Source organism: Lynx canadensis, chromosome D1, assembly GCF_007474595.2.
Source record: "Lynx canadensis isolate LIC74 chromosome D1, mLynCan4.pri.v2, whole genome shotgun sequence".
NCBI lineage: Eukaryota > Metazoa > Chordata > Mammalia > Carnivora > Felidae > Lynx > Lynx canadensis.
The window spans coordinates 108,770,278-108,791,706 of record NC_044312.2 but is presented as its reverse complement, the minus strand read 5'-3'; the positions used below and the strand labels follow the sequence as shown (position 1 = coordinate 108,791,706).

Genomic DNA, 21,429 nt, shown 5'->3' with positions numbered 1-21,429 from the left:
TCGGCTCAGGTCGTGATCTCGCAGTCCATGGGTTCAAGCCCTGAGCCGGACTCTGCTGACAGCTCAGAGTCTGGAGCCTGCTTCGGATTCTGTGTCTCCCTCTCTTCTACCCCTCTCCTGTTCACACTCTGTCTCTCTCTCCTTCAAAAGTAAATAAGCATTAAAAAAAATTAAAAAAAAAAAAAAAAGAAAGGTACTTCATCAAAGTCGACAAAGTGCCGCAGCCACGCCCCCAGTGAGGGGGAGCCTGGGCCAGGCGAGCAGGGGGGCGTGAGCGTGGCTGCCCTGGGCGCCGTGTCCTGGACCGCAACACCCCCCAGAAAACTGTGCCGCGCTGGCTTGTGATGGTCGATTGCCTTTTCGGCCGCAGTAGGATTTGGGCCTGAGCTGGACGCCTCACCAGCCAGGGTCCGTCTGTGTCCACAGCCCATGTCCTTTCCAGGCCAATCCATCCTCTTCAGATCCTACTCCCTGATCTGGCTCAGGCTGCCCACCTCTCACCTGGACCCACGTCTCCACGTCTCAGTTATTCTAAATTTTTAACAAATATTTATTCATTTTTCAGAGAGACAGAGAGAGCACAGGTGGGGGAGGGGCAGAGAGAGAGGGAGACACAGAAGCCGAAGCAGGCCCCGGGCTCCGAGCCATCAGCACAGAGCCTGACGTGGGGCTCGAACTCTCGAACTTCGAGATCATGACCTGAGCCGAAGTCGGACGCTTAACCGACTGAGCCACCCGGGCGCCCCATGGATCCCACGAATGACCTGTCCTCACCCTGAGACCCCTTGGGGTGCCCCACCAGCTTGCGTGGTGGGCTGAAGACCCCTCCTGCTCCCCACGCCTCCCCCTGCGCTCTAGAGGGACCGCCTGCCTCTGCTCACCACCTGGGGCCCCCTCCTTCCCGGCAGGCCTCCATGCTTGCCTCCCCTTGGCCTGGATTGTCCTTCCCGCTCCCCCCCCTCCAGGAGTCTCCCCAGGCTCCTGGGGGCCACAGCACTTTGCACAAGCCAGTGGGACGGCCTTTAGTCACACCGCACTGTCACTGTCTGTGAGGCCCTGCCCGGCAGGGAGGCCATTTTTGCAAGCTCACCACACAGGAAGCTTGCTGAAGAGATGTTGTGAAATGATCAAAGGAACGGATGGCGATGCCAAGTTCTGGCTCCGTGTGGTTTCCCTAGACTGTCCCTAGCCACCCCTCCCCCCGTTCCTAATGCCACGATCTGAGAGCCAAGTCATCAGAGCAGCAGAATGTCCTGGGACGATACTCGGGATCTGTCTGTCGGCAGGTAAGGGGTCCCCGTTCCCGGGGAGTCCTTCCCGCTGGAGTTCTGGAAGACGGGGGTGCTGCTGGTCACGTGCAGCCACAGCGGCCAAGCCCGGACGGCGGCGTCGCGGCCAGCCTCAGCAGTCAATTTTAAAAATCTGAGTTGAAAGTTTTCGCCCCTTTTCCATGAAAACAACACCCCGACCTCTCTTCTGATTAAAAAACTTTATTTCCAGAAGCAGAACTGTTTCCGACACAGAGTTCAAGGGATCGGCCTGTCCGTAAAGCCTCAATTCTTCCTTCCCAGGTCCCGGCCTCCCTGGAGGTTGAGAAACGACACGCTAGCCTCACACCCCGCCCCGCGCGCCCCATCTTCAGAACCCTCTTCTGGAGGCTGGGGCGACCTTCTCTCGGGGCTTCGACTCGGTCTCCACCGCTTGTCTCCCTTCCACACCTTTCCCGAAGCTCCATTTCCGCGGGAAAGAGCCCAGCCTCCAGCCCGCCTTCCTAGCGAGGGCGTTTCCATGGGAAACAGGAGAGGGGGGGCCCGGCCAGCAGCAAGGGGGGCCCCTCACGAGCCGCAGAGACGCTCCACCTCCTCCTCGCAGGCGTAGAATTTTTCAAAGAGCTCAGGGGAGGTGCCGTTGCACTCCAGCCACCTCCTCAGCGTGCCCAGTGCCCGGAGGGCGTCGGCTTTGGTGGGCAGGGGCCCGAGGCCGTCCTCTCCGGCCCCCGCCTCGTCCTCAGTGCCCGTCTCCTCCTTGCACCCCCCAGACGCGGGCTCCTCACCCTCCAGGTCCACAAAGCGGGAAAACTCCTCGAGGCTCAGCCCGCCGGGGACCGGCGGCATCTCGGAGGCTTGGTCTGGGGACGGGGACATCTTGCAGGGAGCCAGCCCTTCCTGGACGAAGCTGCTCCCGATGAGCTGGGGGGGCACCTTGGCCCAGGCGGCCGCCGCCATGTGCAGCGCGTCCAGCACGGTGATGCCCGCCGCGGCCTCGGCCAGCGAGGCGCCGGCCCTCTTGCTCCGGACGGCAGCCAGCTTGCCCAGCAGGCGGTGCCGGTAGTGGGTCCTGAAGGCCCGGACCACGGAGCCGGGCAGCGAAGGCGTGCTGCCGTCGGCGGCCAGAGGCAGGAGCCGCACGTGGCGGAGCCCGGGCCGGCCGGCCAACCCCTCCGCCACCCGGGCGGCCAGCAGCAGGGTCACCCGTCGGCCTTGCCGCGCCATGTCCCTGTCAAACTGGGCCAGCCACTCTGACCAGGGGACGCCCAGGTCGGGGTGGTAGGAGGCCGGCAGAGCCGCACCGCTGACCCCGAAGAGGCACGTTGGCGCGGCCCGGAGCCCGCTGACCCACACGCGCCGCTTCTCGGTGCCTCTGCTGTTGGCGCACAGCAGCACCTGCACCCGGTCGCGCGCGCCCCCTCTGCCGGGCACCGCCCGGTACAGCAGAGGCACTTCGGCGCAGCCGAAAACGTCCTCGGGGGAGAAGTCTTTGAGAGAAAGAGGAGGCTGGGCCTGGGACGTGGGGCCCGGGGGAGGTGGCTCGGGGGGGAACGGAGGCGCCAGGACGTGCCGGGCCCCGAAGCCCACATTGTTCCGGCGTTTCCAGCGGACCAGCCAGCCAATGCTGGGGACAAAATCCTGGCCCATGATGTCGGCCAGCTCCTTGGCTTTGTGGAGCAGCATGGGCCCCGTCACGTCCCAGGCCTTGGCCCGGGCGATGTGGTACCAGCAGAGCAGGGCCTCGTCAATCCCGCTGTACTTGGACTCCCGCTTGCGCTTGCGCTCCCGGTTGGCCGTGCCGCTGCACCAGTCCGCCAGCAGCTTCTCCTTATTCTTGCAGATGCGTGAGATCTGGGGCTGGGAGACCTGGAAGCGCCGGGCCACCTCCGACTGGGACATCTTGGACTCATCCAGCAGCTCCAGCACCTGGATCTTCTCGGCCAGGGACAGGGCGTGCAGCTTCTTCTTGCTGCTCAGCTCCATGGCTTCTCCACGGCACCTGTCGGGGGAGGAAACAGTGAGCGGGGGGGCAGCCGGCTGAGGCCAGGAGGATGGGAGAGGAGCACAGGCAGGAAAAGAGGATGGATGAGGACAGGGAAGTCGGCTGGTGTAGGGGAGACCCCGGGGAAGACTGGGCCAGCCGGGAGAGGGTGAGGGGGTACACTGGGTAGGTGTTCAGAGGGCTGGGCTGGAAGGAAGGGGGTGGCTAGGCTGAGGGAACCGTGGGCTGGGCACAGATCAGGAGGGATGGCAGAACAGAACCGGGGAGGGGGTGGCTCACTGGTTAGACGGAGGAGTCTGGGCTAGAGTTTCGGGGAGAAGGATGGATAGAGCCAAGGGGACAGCTGCAGAGACAACAAAGGAGCATGGATGGGGGAGGACATGGGGCTGGGGCTGAGTGGGGCAGGTGTAGGGGACAATCAGGGCTGGGGGGAGGAGTCCCCGGGAGGGGGAGAGGGATGATGGCCTGGGCTGGATGTTGGGAAGGGGGGGTTCGGGGAGAAGGAGGGGGCAGAGTGGATGAACAGAGTTGAGGTGACAAGTGTACAGACGACAAAGAGGGACGGATGGGAGCAGAAGGAACCAGGCTAATTTGGTGCTGGGTCCTGAGGAGGTAAGACTGCGGGGGGGGGGGGGGGGAGGGGGGGGCGGGGCGGGCCTGGAGAGGCAGTGCGAGCGCAAGGCCCAGAAGGCAGGTGCACAGGCGACAAACAGCAAGAGGGGTGAGGAGGCCGCAGGCAGCCAGAGGGACGAGGTGTCCCCAGAGGGGAGGGTGGTGGCCTGGGAGGGGGACTAGGGCGCGGACCCGAGCGCCTGGGACCGAGGCAGGCCAGGAGCCGGGCTCCGCCACCTGGCCGACCTCTCTCCACCTCGACGCGGGGTCCTTCGGCGGGGCGTACCCAGGCGCCCGCCCGCCCGGCCTCCCTGCCTCCCTGTCTCCCGCTCCGCACCCACCTCAGGCGCTCGTCCCGCGGCTCCCGCCCCTGCCCCGGCTAGGCTCGGCTCCCGAGCCCCTGTCCGGGCGCCGACGGGAGAGCGAGGGAGGGACGGGCGCCACGACCCGAAGGGCGGAGTGGGCCGAGGGGCTGCGCGGGTGGCGGGCGGCGGGCGCGCGCACAGCAGGGCCCCGTGCGCGCCGCCCGCGCCGGGCTCTCCCCCGGCTGGGAAGACCGCGGTGCAGCCGCTCAGCTCCCACCCGCCGCAGCTCCGCCCAGGCCCAATCGGATTGGCCCTCAATGACGTTCAGTCCCTCCCCCAGCTAAGTCTCATTGGACGTCGGGGAAGTGGCGGGGCCCTCCTGGGGGCGGGGCTTCCAGCGCGAGGGGCTATGAGGCGGAGCCAAGACCCCGCGGGAGTCCCGGAGGCGCCGCCAGCCTCTGGGGCCTGACGAGCCTCTGGGCAGCGTGGGCACGGGAGAGAAGGCTTGGCGTCTCAAGGCCCTCCTGACCTTGACCTAGGCAGTCTCAGCTTTTCTCATCTACCAAATAGGGCTGACACCCCTCACGGATTGGTTGTGAGAAAAATGGATGAAAGCTTTAAGCCACACAAAAGCTGTTACCATGGACAGCGCTGGTCTCACGTCGATCTGTCCAGCTAGCTAGCGGTAACTACTTGCCTGGGGCCAGTTCTGATTTAGGGCGAAAAAGGACTAATTTTTCTTGGTTTTGGTACCTGTTGGCAAGATTCAAGTTTCTTGACTCAAGATCTAATACCAGTCCCTTCCTCGGTAACCTTCGGTCCTGCCTATTGTTAGCAACTGGATATAGACACTTCGACCTGCAGTAGAGTGCTTCCCACCCTCAACCTCAGCCGGCCTTCCAGCCTCGTTTCCCTCCCCCACTGCCAGCTCTGATGGGAAGCCTGGGGCCACAGATGGGATGGGGGCCACAGAGAGTCCCCATCTCTCTGCCTTTCTCACAGGCTTCCCTCCCCACCCCAATTCTACCGGCTGATTCTTCTTCCATCCCTCTATGTCCCATCCTAAATCTCATCCCTTGCAAACCCTTCCCAAATTTCTTATGTCTGCTAAAGCATTTTTTTTTTTTTTTTACATTTCTTCTTCTTTTCACCTCCTTTTCTCTTAGAGACTACTCAGCTACCAACGATCATTGCTTTACTCCCTCTGCTTCTGGCCTACTTCCGTGTAAAAGCCTGAGGACAGGGGATGTGCTTTGCTACCAAAATTCCCAGCCTAGAGCACCCTATTATTGAATGCAATGGTCTAGGCCACTGGCTTCTAGTAGGTAACAGTGGCTTTCAGACTGTTCCAAAAAATGCTAAGGATACCTCAGTGGGTTCATAACTGATTGATTCAAATCTTAAGTTTAAGAACTTCAGGGCACCTGGGTGGCTCAGTTAGGTGTCAGACTTCTGCTCGGGTCATGTCACAGTTCATGAGTTCAAGCCCCACATCAGGCTCCATGCTGACAGTACAGAGCCTGCTTTGGATTCTCTCTGTCCTTCCCCCACTTGCACACGCTCTTTCTCTCTCAAACTAAAAAAAAAAAAAAAAAAAAAAAAAAAAAAAAAAAAAAGCTTAACTTCAAAACACACGCTCAAGTGATATAGAAGATCCGTTATGGAAGCTATCAAAAAAAAAAAAAAAAAAGCTGGCTGCAAAGAAGGAATTTTTGTGCATGTAGACAAGTCCCGAGGAAGGTGGCAGTGGGGGCCGAGCTCATGCACACTGTACCTACAGGAACGAATGCCAGGCAAGCAAGGCTGAGTGAGGGGTCTTTCTGCTCATGTGCATTATCCATGCACAAAGCTTTCACATGTCCCATCGTAATATTTTCTTCTGTGATTCTTTTATATTTAGACTCAAGCTCCTGAACCCGTGTAAAGTATCTGAAATCCCAAGATCAACTCTTAGAAACCTGTCACCATGTGCATATACAAGTCTCGCAGAATTTCCTTCAAACCAACCAAGATACAGAAACAGGATGCTGAACCCGACTCTAACCCAAGTTTTGTATTAACTGGAATAACTCTGTCCTTTACAACAAGGAATAGTTGTAACACAAATATACGTTAAAGAGTTAGAACTAACAGAGTGCTCAATTTTTTATATATGCTTCACATACAGGGGTTCAGCAAAAACTTTAATTTGAGATTAAATAAAAACCACTGTCCTAGGGAAGAAGTTTTAGGATGAAATGACCTTCTTAACCGGGAAAGGGAGTCAGGAGATAAACCATCCAGCAGGGAGTTCTGTGTAAAAACGTTTATTTGTACTAATGTTTAGAATACAGGAACTAAAGAAAGAAAAGACACCTCAACTCCAAAGCGACAGTGAATTAGGGCCTGCCCACAGCCAAGGGGAAGGCCACTCCAGGGTGTCCTGGCATGGACTGTCCCCCCCACTACTTCATGTCAGTGTCACCAGGCAAAAAACTGAGGAATCAGGGTGTGAAGACCTTACCAGCCGCTAGCGAGCGTGCAAGGGAAGAAAGGGATGTCCGTGTGGCTTCCCTGTGACCCAGGAGCCAGGATACACAGAGCAGGAGGCAGAGGCTCCCAATTCAGTTAAGGGCAGGAGCTGAATGTCCAGGTCCAGGAAGAACAAAAAGGGGATTTCGGAGGTAGGCTTTTTCATCGAGTTAAAAAACAGGCACATTATCCAACGTCTCCCTGTGGCCCCCAAGCTGCTGGCCTGGCCCCCTGATTCTTCCCCTCTCCCCACAAAACCAAAGGGAATAAGGAGAGGAGGCAGAAGACAGGAAATTCCAAGGGCGGGGAATGCTTCGGTCGTTAGAGACCGCCTGCGAGCGAGCCAGGTGAGCACAAGGAAGAATCAGGTGAAGCTGCTACTCCCCCTGGGGTGGGGTGGAGTGAGTGGGACAGGACAGAACAAGGAAGGTGACCAAGAGCATCCTGGCTCAGGCAAAGGATCCTGGGTAGCAGGAAGAGGGCTGCAGAGAGCCATTCTAGGGGAAGGAGGCAGCGAGGCTAAGCGGCACGACAGGCCCGGAAAGCTCCGTGCAAGCGCTGCCCCAGCTCGCTCAGCTGCTCACTCCCAGCCGCTCTTGGCAAAGAGACCCTGGTCTGCTCACCTCCAGGGGACGGGAACACCCTGGGGACCAGAGTGGAGGCAGAGCAGAGAGAAAAGCGAGCTGCTCTCCCACTCTTTCTCAGAGGACACTGTTTGAACCCTGTGATCACCAGGGCCGGGGCCCAAGGCAGGCAGAGTGAATGCACGTCACGGAGAGCAGTGAGAAGCCGGGCCGCAGGCATGCCTCGGGGCAGTGTGCTGCTCCGTTCTCCCTGAGGGCCTAGGGCCAGGGGCGGCCAGAGCTGCCACCCCAGCTTGCTGCTGCCAAAGGCAGATTGGCACGACCACCCGAGGTTCTCTGGACTTGTGAAAGAGGAGGAGGGGAGAGGTGGGCATGAAAAACAAGAGAGGAGGAGAGAAACAGCCCTAGATGCACGGGGGTGGGGGAGGGGAGCGGGGATGGGGGCACATCAAGAGGAGTTCTGGTTCTGGTAGATGGAAGCTTTCTCCTTCAACAGGTCCAGACACAAGTGGCAGCTCCAACTTCCTGCAGAGAAACAGAAAGGGTCAGGACGGGGCCCACACGGCCCTGGCGTGTTGCCCCTCCACTCCCCACCTCTCCTTCCAGCAGCAGGACCAGCTACAGGTAGGATGAGAGATGTTCTGCCGCAGCGAACTCCGTTACCCTGAGCTAAAAGAAACCTCTAGGGCTTCAAGTATCATGAGAAATAATTCTCGGGGCTGAAAGAAAGAATCACCTGGAGGACTATTTCCAAATGTAGACTCCTAGGCCCTCTTGGCCCTATTAAATCAGAATCTCTAGGAGGGCCTGGGAGGACAGAATTTTTTCAAGCATCTCAGCTTTAGACTTGTGATTACAGAAGAACCAGACTTGGTTCTCATGGCCCCAAAGGTCAGAGCGGAGATCATGAACAGAGGCTCTAGAGAAACCAAGTTTGATTCCACAGTAAGCCAGCTTTCTGTGAAATCCACAGAAAGAGGAGACGGGCTTGCCACCGTCACTGGCGTTTGAGGAGAGTCTGAGGACCGAAGAGAGGAAAAGGGGCAAACTGTGATGACCCAACTTGCTATCATCTATTTCACAGAAAAACTGGAAAAAATGTCCCTTGTCAGAAAGATAACTGCTTCATACTTTGCTGATTAATATTTGTTATGGTTGCATTCTTGTTTTGGTTTTTAGAAAGAAAATGAGCCCTTAATGCCTCAAAATCATAAATGTAATTGTACATACGTGGATGTGTACACGGGAGAGGATTCACACCTTTTATAAACTCTTCGGCAATCCAGGACTCTCAAAATGGAAGAAGGTCCTTTCTAACTGAAAGGTCAATACTACAGGGGCCGGCAGGCTTCTCTGTAAACAGCCAGCCAGAGCGTTAAATATTTTAGGCTTTGTGAGCCACATATAGTCTCGGTCCCATGTTCTTCTTTTTTTAAAATCTCCTTTAAAAATGTAAAAACCATTCTTAGCTTGTGAGCTGTATACACTAGCTGCGGCTGGATCTGGCTTACGGGCTGCAGTTTGCTGACGCCCGACTTAGAGCCTAGACCACCTCACGGCTTCTAGAGAGTTCTCCCTCAGCTGCCTGCAGCTCTTCACTACCTCAGCATCTGACAGTACTTCACTAGGAAGGCCCTTGTACAGTTCACGTCGAATTTCGTCCGTAAATTAACATTTTACGGTTAAAAAAAACAAACCACAAAACACATGACTTTTCCCCAAAGTAGATACACAAAGTGGGCATGACCGAGGACACCAGCTGTGTGCTCCCCTGCAGCTGCCAAAGGACTCTCACACTTCGCTAGTGTCTCCTTCCCTAGGGGGGTGACAGCAGTCTGACCTCTGTTACAAGTCAGCTTAACCACACAGTGGGTCACTCGCTCTTGTCTGTAATGCTGGCCCACATCCTCTGTGCACAGTGAAAACCAGACACTCACATCCTCCCGAGCCAGCTCCCGAATTTCTATAAAGGAGGAGTCTGGGCACACAGATCTGGCTGGAGGGGGACTTCAGAGACGCTGCCACTTTTTGGTGCCACCACAGGTTCGGCTGAAGAGCTTCCACAGACTCAGAGCATCATTAAGCAAACTACTGGAGGGGCAGAGTGACCCACTCAGGCTCCAGGTTTAACAGTTTTCTAGACTCGGCAAGGGAAGAGAGATGCCGTGGACACTCAAACCTGTCAAGTTCAAAGAGCTGACACCAAAGCCTCACATCAGACAAACTACAAACGGAGTTTCCTGGACCAGCTGGAGGAAAACAAACCACTCCTTCTGGTAACTGTTTTCTGCTCAGCATTTGTTTTCTCTTGGGCTGGGAATTTTCTGCGTTTCTAAATGTATCTAGTGATAATGTGCACACATTAAACCCTTGAAGTTGAAATGCTAGGAAAGCATCCTGAGTGAAGACAAAGTATCTATTCCCTGACTGAGAAGAACAGGTCACCGAGAAGAGAACTCACTTATTGCGCGAGTGGTCTTCCAAGTTACTAACGAGAACTGTTCCAAGCAACCTACCTTCAGGAGGCTCAGACATGGATGGGGTGAGACAGTACATATGGTAGCCACGATCACAGTCGTCGCAGAAGAGCAGCTGGTCCTAGAGAAGGCAAGATGGAAGAGGAAGGGGCAGGTGAGTGACTAGGGGGCCTGTCAGGCCACTGGGGGCAGGTAGGGATGGGAGCTTCTATAGACACCGCTGCTACTTCCAAGAGGGGTGGGGGAGGTGGCAGGTAAGAACAGACTCGGGAATTTCTGGATAGAAAATGGCTGTCCTGGGGCACCTGCATGGCTCAATTAGGCATCAGACTCGGTTTGGGCTCAGGTCATGGCCTCGTGGTTTCGTGAGTTTGAGCCCCGAGTCAGGTTCCGTGCTGACAGTGCGGAGCCTGCTTGGGATTTTCTCTCTCTGTCCCTCCCACACTCGTGCTGTCTCAGTCTCTCTCAAAATAAACAAACAAGGGGGAGGAAAGGGAAGGAAAGGAAAGAAAATGGCTATCCTCCACTCAGACTGAGTGAGTCACTGTCATTCCACCTGAATCCTCCCAGCTTCCTAACTCAGCTCCTGGCCTCCACTCTCGTCCCCTATGTTCTATTCTTCACAGACTAAAGTTATCTTCTACAAATGTTAAAGACAGGGCACATCACTCCGAGTAAACCCTCAGACCTGGTGGAGCGCCTTCCGCGCTCCCCACCCACTGTGCTCCCACTGCAGGAAGGCCCCAGCTGGCCACGCTGCCTCAGTACACTTGGCTCGTCTGCCTTAAGTCCTCTGCACGTGGTGCCCCTCCCCTGGCCACGCTGTACCCGCAAACCTTCTTGGACCGGCTCCTCTGCATCAGCCAAATCTCAACACCAACGTCACCTCCTCGGCAAGGCCGGCTCTGACCACCTACACGCATTACCCAGGGACTCTGCCACACCACCGCTTCCACTCTCTTCACGGCCTGTCGCCAAAGTGTCACTCATCTCCTTGCGCACCGCTTGTTCCCGGGAGGGGACAGATCCCATGAAGGGAGTGGCCTCGTGGGTCTTGTGTCCTCAGTGCCTAGAACGGCAGCTGACACAAAGCTGGCGCTCAAGGAGCACCTGCCGAGCAAGGGACCCGAAGTTCTCACTGGGGTGCTGGGGAGGGTCTTGCTTCCCTCTCACAGGGAGCTCCCGCACAAGGGCCGCGGGCGGCCGGAGCCAGGCGTGTGGGGTGGGGACACGCACATCGTTCTCGGAGGTGCCGCAGATGTTGCAGCACTTGCACTCGATGCACTGCCAGCGGTAGGTCTTCACGGCCGCCATCATCACCGGGGTGAACTGCAGGCAAGACGGGTGCCCTGTGGAGGGTGGGGGAGCAGGTGACACAGGCAGCTGTGGGGCGGTGCGGTGGCGCAGTGGGCGGGTTGCCCGGGGCTCCCCGGGGGGGCTGCCCGCGGCCCTGGGCTGGAGGTACCTGAGCGGCCACAGTCGGAGCAGGACACCAGCTCCTCGGGCTGCCCTGTCTTCTTGTTGATCTTGGAATCCCCCAGGCAGAAGTCGCAGTAGTTGTTGGGCAGGGCCAACCCGTCGGGACCCTTCTTGGCTACAGAGAAAGAACTCTGATGACACCCACCGGGGCCTCTGAGCACCCCGCATCCCTGCAAGGAGGGCTCTCCATAGGCCGACTCCCGCTCGCCCCACCTCCGACGCTCAGCTTACATTTCTGCTCCTCCGACCTCTGGGAAACCGGGGTGGGTGGCTGTGAGTCTTCCTTGTCCTCACCCTCTTCCTCAGCCAAGTGGGAGTGGGCGTAGTGGTAACTGAGGCCTGGTCGGTTCTTGTAACGTTTTCCACAGACTGAGTGGGGAGAAGATTGCAGAGAAAGGTGTTAGGATCGGAGAGTGCCACATCCCCGCCCCTCCAAGTCGTGGGGCTCCACCTGAGGCAGAGGCAACCACCCTGCCCCCATCGGCTCCGTCTGAGACAGGCCTTCAGTGATGGCCGCCTCCCCTCGGCTAGGAGCGTCAGGCCCCGGGGCTCTCCAGCTTCCGTAGCCCTTCCCCGTTAACCCCCAGCCCGTGGCCACCTCTGCTCTTCCACACTGGCTGTCTGGGAGGCTGAACCCTGGCCCCATTACCACTTGCCCTGGCAACAGTCTGGGGAGCTCCGGGTCAGGAAGGGAAGGGAATTTCTATACTCTTGCAATACGGCAAGAAGGAATTAAGGTAAGGAAGAGACGCCAAACTTTTTTTTACCTCTCAGTCCACGTGGGAAGCTCAAGCTACCCGTGAATCCCACAGAGCTCGTCTCTGCCCAATGAGGATAAAGGAGTGGGGAGTGGATCACTTGGGGATCGCCTACCAACTGAGTCCACTGGGGTATCTGGCCCCCAAGGCAATTCAAAGACACTCTCACATCAGTGCCCTGCCCACCCCCTGCCAACCAGCAAAGAAAGCAGATCCCCACAAGGTATCTTGTACTCTTAAGCAGTGACACCAAAAAGAGCAAGGGGGCCGGCAGGAAGGAATGGGGAGAGGACGGGAGGAGGTGGTGAGACGGTGAGAAACGTCAGCTGACCACCGAGTGTCTGTTCTGGGGAAGGGGAAGCAGAGGGATCTGTTCGTAGCGGGTTCCTTAGAATGCTTTGAAGCCACCCCATGCAGCGGGGCCGAGCAGCCCTGGAGCCAGTCTGTGGGAGACAAGCAGCGGTAGAGGCAGCTTCCCGGACTGTGAGGAGCGGAGCACAACAGAAAGCCCCCTGCTCCTACCCCATGCCATTCCAGAAATTTTTACACTAGCATCACAGGAGATGAGAAAGGTGGGAGAAACAAGGGAGGAGGGAAAAGGGATAGGAAAACCAAAAGTCTGAAAAGTTGAGAGAGCTACCTCTCTGGGGCGCTTTCGAGGTATGCTTTTGTTTGAAACTATCTGAAAGACAGAAAGAAAAGTCATGAGAAGAAGGCCTTGATACACTTGAGACAGGAGCGGCAGCAGCAGGAGAGCGGAGCGAACGAGAGAGAGACCAGCGGCGATGGCGCTCCCAGGGTGGAGGAACAGAAGTGGGGCGAGTCAGAGAAAAGGGGGAGAGCAGACATTGAAAAACTCAGTGCTGGACTCTGGGGGCCCTGGCTTGACTAGGGCCAGCAGACCTGGACACGGTCTATTGAGAGGCCAATTCTGCCTGCTGAGTGGGCCCCCACCCCCAGTCCCCCACCCCCAGGGACAGCAGAGATCTCTCCCAGAGCATGCAGGTCCCACCCATTGTGGAGCAGAGACCGGGGCCTCCAGTCGGCAGGCAGGACAGTGTCGAGGATTGTTTTACCACTCTGACCAAGAACAATACCCTCCCTTCTCTCGCATCCTGAGCAGGGGCTGGGTCCAAGGCAGGGACTACCCACCCACTCATGAGGCACTCACTGTCACAGGCATAGGGCTTGTCCCGATCCTCCAGGATGGAAGCGTCCAGCTTCTTCCGGGCACTGCCCACACCTTTACCCTGCCAAAAAGAACAAAAAGATGTCTTACCAAGCTGTCTAGGCCTGAGGAGTTAAGCTCTCCAGGAAGTGGCTGCTGACTTCACGAGAGGAGAAATGGCAATGACAAACAATAACGCAGAGGGACTCCGCGGGCTCCCCTGCAGGCAGCACCGTGGCTCCTCACCTTGGACTTCCCCTTGCCCCGACGCTTGGGAGTGTCTTCTTCATAGTCCTCGTCATCAAGGTCATCCAGGAAGTCATCTGGTTCTAGGATCCGCTGAGTGGACAGGAGGATTAGGATGGGCAGATACAAAGTACACTCAAAAGCTCCCCCACGACAGGACTGGCCAGGCCACCCACAACCTCCTCGGTCAGCTGGCCCCTCTGCTCCGGCCTCGTTCCTTACTGCGGCCCTTCAACACCCTACCGCCCCAGTCCTTCTCTGTTCGATGCTGTGGGCTTTCCTTCCCTTTCGTGTTGTTCTCCTGGAGTGCCTTCCCCACCATCAACAAGGGACCGAATCAAATGCCATGTTTTCAGAAAGTCTTCCCTGGTACCCCAAGTAGCCATGTCCTCTCCTGCCTCTGATCTGCTGCCCTAGGGGCACACCAACAACGGTTCCCTTCCCTCTGACATCCCGCTTGCTAGATTTTTTTTTTACTTTAATTAATTAATTATTGTATTGTATTGTATTGTATTGTATTGTATTGTATTATTTGTTTTCAGTAATCCCTATACCCAATGTGGGGCTCAAATTCACAACCCGAGATCAAGAGTTGCACACTGTGGGGCGCCTGGGTGGCGCAGTCGGTTAAGCGTCCGACTTCAGCCAGGTCACGATCTCGCGGTCCGTGAGTTCGAGCCCCGCGTCGGGCTCTGTGCTGACAGCTCAGAGCCTGGAGCCTGTTTCAGATTCTGTGTCTCCCTCTTTCTCTGCGCCTCCCCCGTTCATGCTCTGTCTCTCTCTGTCCCAAAAATAAATAAACGTTGAAAAAAAAAAAAAATTAAAAAAAAAAAAAAAAAAAAAAAAAAAAAAGTTGCACACTGTTCGGACCGGGCTAGCTAGGCGCCCCCAATTTTTAGATGTAAATTAGAACTTTGTTGCTTACTTGTGCGGCCTTATAGGAAGTTTCCTTTTCAACTACTCTGTTTCAACTTCCCTGCATGTGAAATGGAGGCCACAGTACCTACTTCATAAAGTTGTAAAGACTAGAGAAAGCAATGGGAAAGCACTTAGCACAGTACCTGCCATATTTTTAGCTCTTATTATTTCTATGTATAGTTTTATCTTCCCTGTTGGCAGGGACCAGGTCTGCTTCACCCATGTAACCCCGGGCACCAAAAAACATCTGTGACAAAAGATGAACGAAGGAGAGTCTGTCCTTAGAAGGAAAGAAACAGGAAAAACTGGATGCTAAAAGCAAAGCCAGTCAGTACCCAGTGCTAATCAGGGAATGAAGCAGGAGAACCCACGGGCCTGCCTCCTGGCCCACAGCCTCTGCCTCCACTCTGCTTACTGGGTGGCCTCTGATGAAGACGAGGCCGGTTTCCATCAAAGCTCCCTTAGCCACAGTGTTAATCTTGTACCTTCCGTGCTCGACTGTTGGTTACAGGAAACTCGCCCAGGCTGTCATCATCCACTCGGGGATCTGGGGCGCCTCGCTTCTCCAGGGGGTCGGTGCGCAACAGAGCCTCTAAACTACTGCCGTCTTGAGAGATCAGCCCCTCTTTCTTCAGGGTTTGGTCCGTGTCTGCAGGCAAGGTCAGGATGAGGCGAGGCTCACAAGGGCTGAAAGCAGACCGCTCTGGGTCTACAGAGTGCGAGGCCAGCCATAGACCAGTCACTGTCATTTGGTCTCTGGTTGCCCAAGACACTCCAGTTTACATGGCACCATAACTTATCTGTTTACCTGTCGCTTCTATTAGACTGAATTCTTTAAAGGAAAGAATGGCTTCTCATTCATTTTAGTATCTTCAGGATCTAGCATTGGCCCTGGTATATAATAGGTAATTAACAGGCCTCTTAACCATGCAGCAGGCCACACCCCTACTCAGGGAGGAGTGTGCTTCACCTGGTTTAATAGATGGGAAAGAAAGTCTTGGATCCTCAGGAGGATGGGCTCGCCGCTTTTTCCTCCAGCGCCGGGCAGGGTAGGAGTACAGCTGCCCAGAGGCCAATCCTGTGGAAACAAAGAGAGAAAAGTCAAGCTCTAACCCAGCCCTAGGCAATAATATCAAACACTTTCTAGATGAGTAGCCCTCCCCACCCCATCCCAGCCTTGAGTTCTAGAGCAAGGGAGGAATATGGACAGTGAGGGTCCAGGGGCGGGAGGAGGGACAGTTTGTGCAAAAGACAAATGGATGTAGGCTCAGGGGCTTTGGCTGACACATGGCTTCCAAGAGCCCAAAGAGCCTCAGCAGGGCAGCCCTGCAGAAAACAAAGATGCGGGTATGAACCTGTCTGCTTCATCCCCCCTGGGCTTCTAATGAAGACAAGACCATATTCATCCTTGCGCGGAAAGCAGGAAGGAAAACCCTTTCAGCTGGCTCATCACTGAAGCTGAGGAAGCTCCTTCCTTCCTGTGCTTCTGAGTGTGAACCCTCACCTGGACCCCGGTGGCGCTTTTCCATCCAGATATAACAGTTGCTCTGGGCTACTCCAGTCTGTGAGTCCAGGAAAGGAAGGCGTACACTGCGCTCAGCACAGAGGCGGGCATTGTAATTGTGGCACTGCTCCATGGCATCTTTGTAGTACTGCTCCCCGAGGCTGCGGAAAGACCAAGATGAGGGTAGAGTGGAGCACGGGGTGCTGAGCTATCCCTCCCTTGCCATCTGCTTCTTTAGAAGGTTCCAGGGACTGGGAGATCGTGGCTTGGTCCTATCTGCCTCCATTTCTGCCTCATGGGACACCAAGTCCCTTCACGAAGCCATTATGAGGAAAGGCACTTTATAAATAAATTACCATCAGGAACACATGATCTCTCACGTGTCTAATCAGACCTAAGTCTAACCCACAAAGAGAGAAAGAAACCAATGTTCATTCTGTGCCTCTCTTGAGTCCAGCCTTGTGCTAGCCAAGATGCTGCTTCTCTTAACCCTCATGACTGAGAGGCAGAGGTTAGCTTCTTTTTATGAATGAGCAAAGGAGTTCAACAAGGTCTGGGGGACTTACTAAAATATATTTAACAAACTACGGCATATCTATACAATGAAATTGTATTTAGCCATCTGAAAAAAAGAAGGAAACTCTTCATGTGCTGATATCAAACAATCTCCAAGATGAGTAGAAAAAAATAAGCGAGGTACAGTGATGAGAAGTGTTAGGAGATGCTACCATTTACGTAACCAGAGGTGGAAAAGAAACCGTAGGCCTCCAGAGAGAAAGACTGGGGGCAATTTCTCTTCTATGCCATTTTATACCTTTTGAATTTTGAACCATGCACAGGTTTCTCCCACTGACAGTTTCCTTTATGGCACTTCACTTTTACAAAAGACCTACATTAGTACCTGTTTTCACTAACCAAAAGAGATTCAGAGAGGATGTTCGCTTTCAAGAAGTGCTAATTGCTTCGTTGCTTTATGCCATTTCAGCTTATGAACAGTTTCATAGGAACACTCTACTTTTGGATAGCTGGGGTGAGGCGGGGGACCTGTATTTAGACAACTAATTAATTCTATATACTAATTTTACAGTCAGTGGAAAACATCTGAAAATACCTGAACCACCTTGAAGCCTACTTTTTTAGTGTACTATTAGAGTATATAAAACCTGTTTGCTCAGAGGCCCATCCTAGGTCCTTTCCCATTCCCACCATCAAATTATTTACTCAAAGACTCAGCTTGAAATCAAAATCAAAGGTAAACCTTGGGGTGCCTGGGTGGCTCAGTCGGTTAAGCCTTGGACTACTGGTTTCACCTCAGATCATGATCTTGAGGTTCGTGGGTTTGAGCACCATACTGGGCTCTGCGCTGACAGTGTGGACCCTGCTTGGGATTTTCTCTCTCTCTCTCTCTCTCTGCTCCTCCCCTGCTCGTGTGTGCACGTGTGCACGCTCTCTCTCTCAAAATAAACGTTAAAAAAAAAAAAAAGAGGTAAACCTTTAAGTGCTTTAAAAAGCAGGAAAATTACACAGTGCCAGGAACTACTTGGTTCTAAGAAGCATGTATAGAGAAACAATCTTGTTCTCACCCTTCACAGTTTAACAAGCACTTTATTAACGGAACTTAAAGTAACTATAATGATTCGTATCTACATATTCAATCAATCTTAAAAATAAACAGGGGCGCCTGGGTGGCGCAGTGGGTTGGGCGTCTGACTTCAGCCAGGTCACGATCTCGCGGTCCGTGAGTTCGAGCCCCGCGTCGGGCTCTGGGCTGATGGCTCAGACCCTGGAGCCTGCTTCCGATTCTGTGTCTCCCTCTCTCTCTGCCCCTCCCCCGTTCAGGCTCTGTCTCTCTCTGTCCCAAAAATAAATAAACGTTGAAAAAAAATAAAAAATAAAAATAAATAAACTGAAGGCAGGGGTGGTTTCTTTGCCATTGTATCCCCAATACCCTCAAAGGCATCTGGGACATCCTGACTTGACCTGGGAGTAAGACCTTGCATGGCTACAAGTCACCAGACAAATGTCGACATTTAATCAACCCACGTGGAGCTCAAGTCCCTCTGCTACAGACTGGGGAGGCTGGACTTGATAAGCTCAAACATAGTCTGTGAAGGAGACCCCTAGCATGAGAAGCTGGACAGAGTATGTCTTTGTTGCTTATGTCCACAACTCAAGCTACACCAACAAATCATGCTCTGGAATCAGAGGGGGGGCTCTCACAGCAGCCGTAAGAGACTACTTAGGCACAGCCTACTTAGTATGTTCCCAAGCAACTGAAAAAGACACACACCATACACAAGACGGTGACAACACAAGACAGCCTGGCTTATTTCAATGAGCTGTAATGACTGTAATTTGAGGGAAGCATGAATCTTGTGTTGGAGAGTAAAGAGAAAGGAACAGGCTCACAGTAGCTGGCCTTTAGGAGGCAGCCATGTCCTTACCACACAGAGGAAAATTGGATAAACACGGCTGAATGCTGCAGCTCCTTTGTTTCTGCTGATGGGAATTGATACTGACACTGGAAGTCAAATGGAAGGAAGGATGAGATGGACTTTGGGCTGCAAAGTCAGAGCAAGGAGGCTAGAATTGGTTTGGGGTGAAAGAGTGAGAGATGTTCTATCAAAGCCCTTGTGAGTTAAGTGGGATTTCAGAAGGCGGTGCAAACGGTCTCCCGAGTAGAGAACTGGCCATGAAATACCTAAGCTGGGAGAAGAGAGGATCTGATGAGGAGAGATTAAGAGAGAATTTATAAATAGGAAGATTCTTCTTCCAGAACAAGATGCAAGTCAGAAAAGATGAGCTAGTAGTCCTGACCTGGATGTATCATCTCAGCTGTTCAAAGAGCAGGCACACCATGATCAAGAGAAGCTCCGGAAAGATATCTCTCTCCACGGTGACGATGCTATAGGAAGAATACAAGCCCCCTCTTAAAGGGCAAGTTCTGTAGGAAAATGTATTAATTGCGGCTCACAGCCCTCTGCAGCTACAACAGAGGAGAAAGTTACTAGTACTCAGGAACCAGTGGCTGGTGACCCTCACAATCTCTGTAGTTCCTTGAAGACGAATAAGTCATGCTCTGTGTCAACAGGCAAGTCCTCCCTTTTAGCACCACATGAAAGGGTTGGCAACTCTATTTCCCTGAAGAAAGTCTCCCAACACAAAGTCTTATTACCGATTAACTCTCCAAACCTAGGGAAGTCTGACGTTCCCCCAGTACAGTAAGATTTCTAAGGCAGGGGCTCTGATTCTTTTCTGGGAAGTATGAAACCTTTGTAAAACCTCCCCTTACAATGGGATTTGTGGTGGGGGGGGGGGGGGGAATCAACAAAGAGAAAGGCAGGGAAACAAAGAAAGAACATCTGAGTCAGGAAGGATAACTATACAAATGGTAGATCAACAGCGACATTTCTAAATTGAGGGAAATGTCAGCCTGAAGAAAGAGCTGGGGGAAACTGGAGTGGGCAGATCAGAGAGAAAGATAATAGTGTTAGGAGGAGGGGTAGCTGAAAGAGGAGGCAGGATGGAGCTGAAAGCAAGTAAAAAAAAAAAAAAAAAAACAACCCACAAGAGAAGGCACTTAGTTTAATGGAAGTGGGAATGCATTCTCAAAGAAAAAGGCTACAGGCAGAAAAGGGGGAAGCAACATACTCTTTAAAAAGGCTCTTGGGAAGAGTGGGGGCTCAGCCCACCACAAAGGCAGATGAGAAGCTGCGAGTCCCTCAGAATAGTTGCCAAACCTTTACCTTGTCATCCAGGCAAAATCCAAAAGCCCTGCCTGGACATCTGGACAACTAGACACCTTCCCATTTTCCTACTGCTGCACCAAGCCCAATTTACCCATTAAAAAGAGCTTGCTCTATTTGCCCACCCGGCATGAACCCATTTCCATCTTCAGGGAGGAGGCTGGGTGAAATCAAGTCCCAAAGCATCTTGAACTCACAGCCAACAGACCCCTCTCCATTGCCCAACAACCATTAACTAACTTTGCTCGACACCTGCCTGGCACAAGGGGACTGCACAGCGCGCAGCCTGCCCACCTAGGTGCCCCTCTGGGCTGCAGAGGCGTCCTGGACTGCTTCCGTCCAGTTCCCGTTTTTTTGGTGGCTGGACTGGCCGGCGCAAAGGCCCTCTCCCCTGAAGTTCTCGCTCTTCTGCATCGGCTCCTCCACAAATTCTTCCCAAGAATGTTTTTGGTCTGGGGTAGCCCATCCTCAAGACCACCCCCCCCCCACCCCGAACGTCACGGGGCTGTTAAAACAGCTCCGCGGGGCTTAACTGCGCCAAGGCTGCTGAGCCTGTTGCTCCAGGACCGGCTGCGGGCAGCCGATGGGGAGGGGTCGGCGGCCGGGCTTCGCGGGGACACGGGTCGGTCCCGGGTCCACCCTCGACCCGGCCCCTCCGGACCGAGGCGTCTGGTCTCTAGAGCGCACCCAGACTGGTCTCTCGTACGCCACAAGGGCGCCATGCTCAGGACACCGTGAGCCTTAAGGAAAGCTCAGACCGCACAGCCCCGCAGGGAGGCTGCCTGTAAGGGGCTCCCGTGGGCCCCCTTCGGGGCCTCCACAAGTTTCCAAAGAAGCGCAACGTCGTCTCGGGAGTCTCCTGTTGCCCTCCCTACCAGGAGTCGCAACGACGCCTTCTCGGGCACGTCCTTCCCTCCGCCTCGTCCCCTCCCGCACCGCCCCCTACTCCCAGGTCCCTTACAAGACCCCCCCCGCCCCCCGGCCTAGGAGAGAAAGAAACGACAACTCACAGCTTCACTACATTTTCCACCACAGCCGCCATCTTCCCTGCTCCTCTCCCTCAGGCCGGGAGGCCCGGAGCCCTCAGTGCGCAGGCGCCGGGACCGCACCAGGGAACCGGTTTCCTCGTTCCTCTGCGCAGGCGCCGTGCAGGCGCGCGCGCCCGAGAGCGAGGCGCGGGGAACACGCTGGGTGACGGTCCACCCGGCCCAGGGAGCCGAGGGAGCCCTGTGCGCAGGCGCGATGGAGGCGGGCGCGCGCTCCAGGGGCTCCAGCTCGAGCCCGGTGTCTTCCCCTGGGAGGGCGGGGCCAGCGAGAGAGGATCTGGCCTGGTGCAGAAACGAGAGGATGGATGAAATGATGAAATGCAGGTTGGTGAAAACTGGCAGGCCCAGAGATGGGCTAGATGGAGCATATACGTTCTGCTACCTCGCCGACCTTTAACCTTGTGGTTAACCCTTTGCCCTCACTCACGGGCTCGGGGAGTGGGATGTTGGTGGCTAGCCAAAGGCAAGAGTGGTGCACGGTCACTTGTCTCCCCCCGCCCCCCCCCCAATCAAGTGCCCATTTAGGGAGAGGAAAATTAACGTCCAGATCTGGGCAGTTCTTTGTCCTGAATATTGGACTCTTGGCAAAAGTTACCTCCCTTTCCTGTCACCAAACCCAGCCACCAACTGAAGTGATAGCCCCTTCTCCCATCCTTCCTACTTCTGTCCCTCCACCCAGGCTCTGAAGAACTTCTTTCCTGCAGCTGTCTGTGAATCTTTTGTACCATTCATTTCTCCTTCACTGTTGACTCATGCAAATTCATGTACAAACATGGTTTAATATCCTCTTAGAAAATCAGAGCTC

The 21,429-nt window shown here is 54.7% G+C and overlaps 2 protein-coding genes and 1 long non-coding RNA gene across 8 annotated transcripts; 1 reads left to right on the top strand and 2 right to left on the bottom strand.

Moving 5' to 3' along the window:
* The first annotated feature begins 1,200 nt into the window (after positions 1–1,200).
* On the top strand, positions 1,201–6,732 carry LOC115524827. 2 transcript variants are annotated; one of them, XR_003972227.1, is made up of 4 exons: positions 1,201–1,286; positions 3,109–3,285; positions 4,758–4,872; positions 6,088–6,732. It is a non-coding gene; the product is annotated as an uncharacterized LOC115524827 (long non-coding RNA). The 2 variants fall into 2 exon arrangements; XR_003972228.1 differs by lacking the exon at positions 4,758–4,872.
* Positions 1,235–4,310, bottom strand: TIGD3 (tigger transposable element derived 3). Its single transcript, XM_030331498.1, has 2 exons — positions 4,224–4,310; positions 1,235–3,267 (listed from the first exon to the last, which is right to left on the bottom strand). Exon 2 carries the CDS (start codon positions 3,249–3,251, stop codon positions 1,836–1,838), a length of 1,416 nt encoding a protein of 471 aa, XP_030187358.1. The 5' UTR covers positions 3,252–3,267; positions 4,224–4,310; the 3' UTR covers positions 1,235–1,835.
* Positions 6,478–20,675, bottom strand: DPF2 (double PHD fingers 2). 5 transcript variants are annotated; one of them, XM_030331500.1, is made up of 12 exons: positions 20,589–20,620; positions 15,833–15,993; positions 15,299–15,406; positions 14,814–14,977; positions 13,411–13,503; positions 13,168–13,246; positions 12,637–12,678; positions 11,470–11,607; positions 11,225–11,353; positions 10,996–11,108; positions 9,799–9,880; positions 6,478–7,807 (listed from the first exon to the last, which is right to left on the bottom strand). In XM_030331500.1, the coding sequence occupies exons 1-12, from the start codon at positions 20,618–20,620 to the stop codon at positions 7,731–7,733; spliced, it is 1,218 nt and encodes a 405-aa protein (XP_030187360.1). In that variant the 3' UTR covers positions 6,478–7,730. The 5 variants fall into 5 exon arrangements, 4 of the variants coding, with proteins under 4 accessions (XP_030187360.1, XP_030187363.1, XP_030187359.1 ...); XM_030331503.2 differs by lacking the exon at positions 12,637–12,678 and having other exon boundaries at positions 6,719–7,807; positions 20,589–20,661; XR_004344148.1 differs by lacking the exon at positions 12,637–12,678 and having other exon boundaries at positions 9,799–11,108; positions 20,589–20,675.
* Between the last annotated feature and the right edge of the window lie 754 nt (positions 20,676–21,429).